Source organism: Etheostoma cragini, chromosome 8 (genome assembly GCF_013103735.1).
Source record: "Etheostoma cragini isolate CJK2018 chromosome 8, CSU_Ecrag_1.0, whole genome shotgun sequence".
NCBI classification, from domain to species: Eukaryota; Metazoa; Chordata; class Actinopteri; order Perciformes; family Percidae; genus Etheostoma; species Etheostoma cragini.
The window spans coordinates 21,806,384-21,812,684 of NC_048414.1; the positions used below are offsets into that span (position 1 = coordinate 21,806,384).

At 42.3% G+C, this 6,301-nt stretch overlaps 1 protein-coding gene across 1 annotated transcript in view; it reads right to left on the reverse strand.

Annotated features, from left to right (window-relative positions):
- The window catches only part of LOC117948493 (myosin heavy chain, fast skeletal muscle-like), an 84,764-nt gene that overhangs the window by 1,336 nt on the left and 77,127 nt on the right, over positions 1–6,301 (reverse strand). Inside the window, exons 16-35 of the mRNA XM_034878134.1 lie at positions 6,043–6,107; positions 5,846–5,933; positions 5,598–5,715; positions 5,391–5,514; positions 4,963–5,099; positions 4,624–4,879; positions 4,293–4,535; positions 4,032–4,208; positions 3,779–3,924; positions 3,595–3,685; positions 3,106–3,495; positions 2,868–2,994; positions 2,599–2,717; positions 2,321–2,517; positions 1,900–2,083; positions 1,189–1,354; positions 945–1,069; positions 540–848; positions 243–446; positions 4–129 (exon numbers count right to left, since the gene is read on the reverse strand). Coding sequence (XP_034734025.1) covers positions 4–129; positions 243–446; positions 540–848; positions 945–1,069; positions 1,189–1,354; positions 1,900–2,083; positions 2,321–2,517; positions 2,599–2,717; positions 2,868–2,994; positions 3,106–3,495; positions 3,595–3,685; positions 3,779–3,924; positions 4,032–4,208; positions 4,293–4,535; positions 4,624–4,879; positions 4,963–5,099; positions 5,391–5,514; positions 5,598–5,715; positions 5,846–5,933; positions 6,043–6,107 — 3,392 coding nt within the window. The remainder of the gene's footprint in view (positions 1–3; positions 130–242; positions 447–539; positions 849–944; positions 1,070–1,188; positions 1,355–1,899; positions 2,084–2,320; positions 2,518–2,598; positions 2,718–2,867; positions 2,995–3,105; positions 3,496–3,594; positions 3,686–3,778; positions 3,925–4,031; positions 4,209–4,292; positions 4,536–4,623; positions 4,880–4,962; positions 5,100–5,390; positions 5,515–5,597; positions 5,716–5,845; positions 5,934–6,042; positions 6,108–6,301) is intronic.

Sequence of the window (6,301 nt, forward strand, 5' to 3'; positions counted from 1 at the left end):
TACATCAGTGATGGCCTTCTTGGCCTTCTCCTCTGCATTCCTTGCTTCCTGAACAGTGTCATCCACTTCACTCTGGACTTGGACCAGGTCAGACTCGAGCTTCTTCTTGGAGTTCAGAAGGCTTGTGTTCTAAAAGGCCAAAATAACTAGGCACTTTAGTCATCACATTCCTGAAATTATTGCTGTTTAAAATGGAATCAGATTTTTTAATTATTGAAAAAAAAAAGATAAGGCTTGTCCACCTGAGAGTGCAGCAGTCCAACACGCTCACTGGCATCCACCAGCTCCTGCTCAGCAGTTTTGCGACTTCTCTCCGTCTGTTCCAGAGCAGCTCTAAGTTCCTCAATTTCAGCTACCATCAGACCGTTTCTGCGATCCACCATAGCAGCTTGTTCTTTGAACTCCTCCTGTGCTCTGACAGCATCATCAAGGTGCAGTTGTGCATCCTAGTGAAACAATATCAAGAAAGTATTCAAATGAATGCCATAATGTACCAGCACTGATCCTAGTCGGTGCAACTACTCGGTGCCTAACAATACCTTCAGTTGTGCCTGCACATTCCTCAGCTGCTTCTGGGACTCAGCAGCCTGGCGATTGGCGTGGCTCAGCTGAATCTCCATCTCGTTCAAGTCTCCCTCCATCTTCTTCTTGATTCTCAGGGCATCGTTCCTGCTCCTGACCTCAGAATCCAGATTGCTCTGCATGGAGTCAATCACCCTCTGACTGTTCCTCTTGATCTGCTCCATCTCCTCATCTTTCTCTGCCAGCTTCCTGTCCACCTCACCCTTAATCTGGTTGAGCTCCAGCTGGACACGCAGGATCTTAGACTCTTCATGTTCCAGAGTTCCCTGATGATATCACAAAATTGAATGTTGATTTCTGCCTTTAAACCTTTCTCCATGATTGGGATTTTCCTCAGACAATTTTCCCAGAACTAAACGTACCTCAGCCTCCTCGAGAGCTGTCTGGATCTCAGTCTTTTCGGTCTCCACTTGCTTCTTGGACTTCTCCAGCTCATGGATGCTCTTGCCAGTCTCACCAATCTGTTCAGTCAGATCTGAGATCTCCTCTGCAGAGAGATACATGTGTTTTATATTGTTAAGCCTTACAATGTAAAAAAAGAACACTTCATTCTAACACTTAAGAAGTGTTGAATACAATATAACTGTTAGATAATGTAGAACTTACGTTGCAGGTTCTTGTTTTCACGCTTCATGGTCTCCAGCTGATCCAGAGACTCCTCATAAAAGTTCTTCATCTTGAACAGCTCAGTGCTGAGAGAACGAGTTTCCTTCTGTGCTCCCTCAAGCTCTGCCTGACCCTCCTCATACTTCTGTTTCCACTCTGCCAACACCTGAATAACACCATATATAGTGTTCAGTTGGTTGTGCAGAAATGGGATTACAAATAAATCCATCCATCCATCTTCATCCACTTATCCAGTATTGGTTTGAGGTGGCAGCAGCTCCAACAGGAGACCCCAAACTTCCCTTTCCCGAACATTAAACAGCTCCGCAAGGCAATCCCAGGCCAAATTGGAGATATAATCCCTCCACCTAGTCCTGGGTCTTCCCCGAGGCCTCTTCCCAGCTGGAAGTGCCTGGAACACTTCCTTAGGGAGGCAACCAGGAGGATCTCGTTCTTTTTGTCACAACCCTGCTGTCATGACCATAAGAGAGGGTAGGAACAAAAGCTTTCAAGAGAGCTTTGCCTTCTAACTCAGCCTTCTTTTCTCTTTTACAACAGTGGAATAAATTGAATGTCTTAACGCACCCGCTGCGCCAATTCTCTGACCAATCTCCTGCTCCATTGTCCACTCACTTGCAGTGAAGTTGGAAGACAAATACATATATATTTTATTGTTTGTATTGCTGGTCCACACAAAATAAACAATGCTACCTTGTCAAAGTTCCTCTGCTTCTTGTCCAGGTTGGCAGCCAGCCCATTGGCCCTCTCCACATCAATCATGAGGTCCTCCACCTCACTCTGGAGCCTCTGTTTGGTTTTCTCGAGAGAAGCACACTTAGAATTCACTGCCTCAATCTGCTCCTCAGCCTCCTGAAGACGCTGAGCCAGCTTTTTCCTGTTTGAAAAAGGTAAGAAAGAAGCCTTTATATTCTTAGTGTAGTGAGTATTTCCAACTAAGATATTTCAGAAAGGGGGATGGGACATTTATAATCAGTTTATGTTGTTATTAATGGCTAGTCATTTTTTAAAGATCTAGATGAACACATAATGGCAAAGCTGTCAAATGTTTGCTCCAAAGTTGAGTTATGCTAAAATGAAATACTGGCCATTGAGTTGTTTAAATGTAACTCACTTGGATTCCTCAAGCTCCTCAGTGCGCTGGATAGCATCAGTTTCATACTTAGATCTCCACTGAGCCACCTCACTGTTGGCCTTGGACATTCCACGCTGCAGCTCAGCCTTGGCCTCTTGCTCCTCCTCAAACTGCTCCCTCAACAGATCACAGTCATGGCGTGCTGATTGCAGTCCATGGGCAAGAGCATTCTTGGCCTGGTGTAAGACATATGGTTGAATTTACAACATTCCTGAATCCCAAACGAATAATACAAATACACACCAACAGTTTCCTACCTTAACCTCCTCTTCAACATGTCTTTTCAGCTCCTCAATCTGCTGTGTGTATGCCTGTTTGCCTCTGGTCAGCTGGGAGACAAGAGCTTCTTTCTCTTCAACTTGACGGCTGAACTCACCTTGTGTGAAATATTAGATTAGATTAGATTAGATAATACTTTATTCATCCCACAGTGGTGAAGTTCCCTTATTATTTCATGATGCATTAGTTTTTGTCACTTTTCTTAATAACATTCACAACAGATCATTAACTGATTGCTTGTAGATACCATTTTCTGTCAGGAGACGTGCTCTCTGTGCACTTGTGTCATTGATTTGACGGACATTTTCATCATTCTTGGTCTTCAGTTCGCTGAGTTGGTCCTCAAGAGTACGGCACATCTTTTCAAGATTTCCCTAATGAGTAAATAGAGATCAGACCTGTGATCAGGATTTATTTATAATATTAAGTAATTTTTTTACTGTACTAATTTGAGGTAATAAAATAGCATGTAATGCATTGTGTACCTTTGATTTTGCAACATTCTCCATGTTGCTGGAGAGGTCATCAATCTCCATCTTGTATTCACTCTTTTCCTTCTCAAGCTTCTGCTTTACACGCTGGAGGTTGTCGATCTGCTCTCCCAGCTCGGCAACACTGTCAGCCTGCTTCTTGCGAAGAGCAGCAGCAGTGGCTTCATGCTGAAGAGTGGACTCCTCAAGATCACGACGGAGCTTCTGGAACTCGGCTTCACGCTTCTTGTTCATCTCAATCTGAGCAGCAGTTGCTCCACCGGCCTCCTCCAGCCTCTCACTGATCTCCTCAAGTTCCCTGGAGAGGTCAGCTCTTTGCTTCTCAACCTTGGCACGAGCAGCACGCTCAGCCTCAATCTCCTCCTCCAATTCTTCAATACGAGCCTGTTGAATATAGATTCATGGTCTATTTAGTGCATGCTTATTTTTAAATCCCAAATTGGATACATTTGCAGGATTGTTTTCTTTAAAACCATATGTCACCTGGAGCTCCTTGATCTTCTTCTGAAGCTGAGCACCCAGTGACTGCTCATCTTCAACCTTGCTAAGGAGCTGACTGATTTCAAAGTCCTTCCTGTGAGATAAAATAAATAAAATAACAGAGTTAATGCAGTTGACCACATTTCTTTTTAAAGAGAGTGTGGTGTACAAATTATAATGCAGTTACTTTTTGATCTTCTCATCAGACTGCTGCTTCTCATTCTCAAGATCCATGATGGATTCCTGGGCCAGTTTCAGATCACCCTCAAGCTTTCTCTTGGCTCTCTCAAGGTCCATACGGAGCTTCTTCTCTTGCTCCAGAGAACCCTCAAGCTGTGAAATAGGATGAGTGTTTACTTATCATTATACACACATATATATATATATATACATTCAAGTAGAATACTGCTTTGCTAATCCAAGAGACTTTGTAAACTTACATCATCCACTTGCTGCTCAAGCTTGGTCTTGGCCTTGGTCAGAGTGTTGACTTTGTCTTCCTCTGCCTGCAGGTCATCAAGAGTCTGCTGATGAGCCTCCTGAAGGGCTTTCTTTTCCTTGGTCAGCTTAGCAATGCTCTCATCCTGAGAGGCCATCTCCTCGGTCAGGTTCTTCACCTGAGTGTGCAAGAAAGATCTTGTCTGTAAACGGTCATCATTATAATTTAAATTGATCTGATGGACAGATTATTATTTGCAAACCTTGTTCTCTGTGGCATGTTTCTCTTTTTCCACTTTGGCCAGGGTAAGCTCCAGGTCATCAATATCCTTCTTGAGCTCAGAGCATTCATCCTCCAGCTTTCTCTTCTTGGCAGTGAGCTCAGCATTGATTTCCTCTTCATCCTCCAGTCTCTCAGTTGTCTCTTTGAGTTTGGCCTCCATCTGAATCTTACTCTTGATAAGTCCCTCACATCTCTCTTCAGCATCATTCAGATTTTCTGATTCCTAGTTATTTGGTTTTCATAAAAACAGATGTTAGAACATCAACTTTGAAAAACAAGAAACGCAAAACTGTCTGATGATGTGTACTTACAGATGCTACTTGCAGCTGCAGGTCATTCTTCTCCTGCATAAGGGACACCATCTTCTCCTCCAGTTCCTTCTTCTTGGCCAGGGCAGCAGCCAAGTCAGTCTTCATCTTATCATAATTCTCCTTCATACTTGCCAGCTCCTTCTCAGTTTCAGCAGTCTTCAGCAGAGGCTTGATCTTGTAGTATACCTTCATCCATGGCCAGTGTTTGACATTCATGAATGAGCGGATGTTGTACTGGATGGTATATATGGCTTCCCTACGGAAAAGAAGTAGCTGTTGTAAACATGATTGTTGCTGATTTTTAATACCATGATTCAGAATGAGCTGTTTTCAACATGCCTCCTCTCTGTCATCTTCACAAACTCCTTTCTCATGACATAGCCACGGGCCAAAGCCTGAGTCATGGTGACAAGAGATGACAGTTTCTCATCTCTCATCTCCTCCAGGACACCCAGCAGACCGGCCTTAAAGAACACCTGATCAAACACAAAATTAAAATGAACTTCAAAAAACGTTTTCGCATGGTTCAGGGCTTTTAAGGTGAAGGTTTTTTGATAAAGACCACATGCAGGCTGCTCTGGCTCTATCTTAAGAATAAATCACTTATTCCTTGGCACCAAACTCTACAATCACTTAAGTAGTTAAGAGATATTTTGCTTTATTTATAACATATATAATACATATATAATTAACTGAAAAACACACTGGACTGAACAACCTAACCTTTGGTCAATTTCTACAGTAAAAAAAGAGAGCAAGGTGTTTACCTTTGTGTGTCCGAATTTGTACTCATCATGTGGAACATCAATTGACCCAAGCAGCTTCTCTGAAGCCTTCTTGTTGTCAATGAACTGGCCCTCGGGGATGACACTGGCATTCAGCACCTTATACCTTTTTTATGAGGGTTAATGGTCAATGGAATCATTTCCTTTTAACAAGCTGTATCACAATTATATTCAAATATTCATTAATACCTCTGCTTGAAGTCAGCATAGATGATTCTGCTGGGGAAACCTTTTCTGCAGATTCTGATACCCTCCAGCACACCGTTACACCTAAGCTGGTGGATGACCAGGAAATTCTCCATCAGACCTGTACAAAATATATTTCTTAATTACTTCTTTGGTTAAATAAACTTTAGCTAAATAAGCAAACAAATAAATAAACCATATCAACAAAACCACTCCTCAATAAATCTCTTCACATTATATCCTCTACGTACCTGGAGTCTTTGACTCATTGGGAATCAGGCAGCGCACAAAGTGAGGATGGGTGCTCCTCAAGTTAGTCATCAGCTTGCCCAAGTTCTCCTGTAGATCCAAAATGGGGAGTCTTATGACATGTACCAATTGTGAGTTTGAACATAAGCCGAGATATATGTACATAAATACTGTATATAAGATAAGTTTTCAACATTACCCTAAACTGTGAAGACACAGTCTGCATAGAACCACCCTTCTTCTTGCCTCCCTTCTTGGTAGTATCTGTTGATATTTTTAATTAGACATGTTTTGTCATGATGACAAATACATGTACATTAACACCTGCTACAGTTACTTAAAAATATACAGAATAGCCTAACACATGTTTTAGTTTACTCTAGTTACTATCATACCCTCAACAACAGCAGGAAAGCAGATAGCCAGCAGTTTCACTGGGGATTTCTGGTACAGCTGAC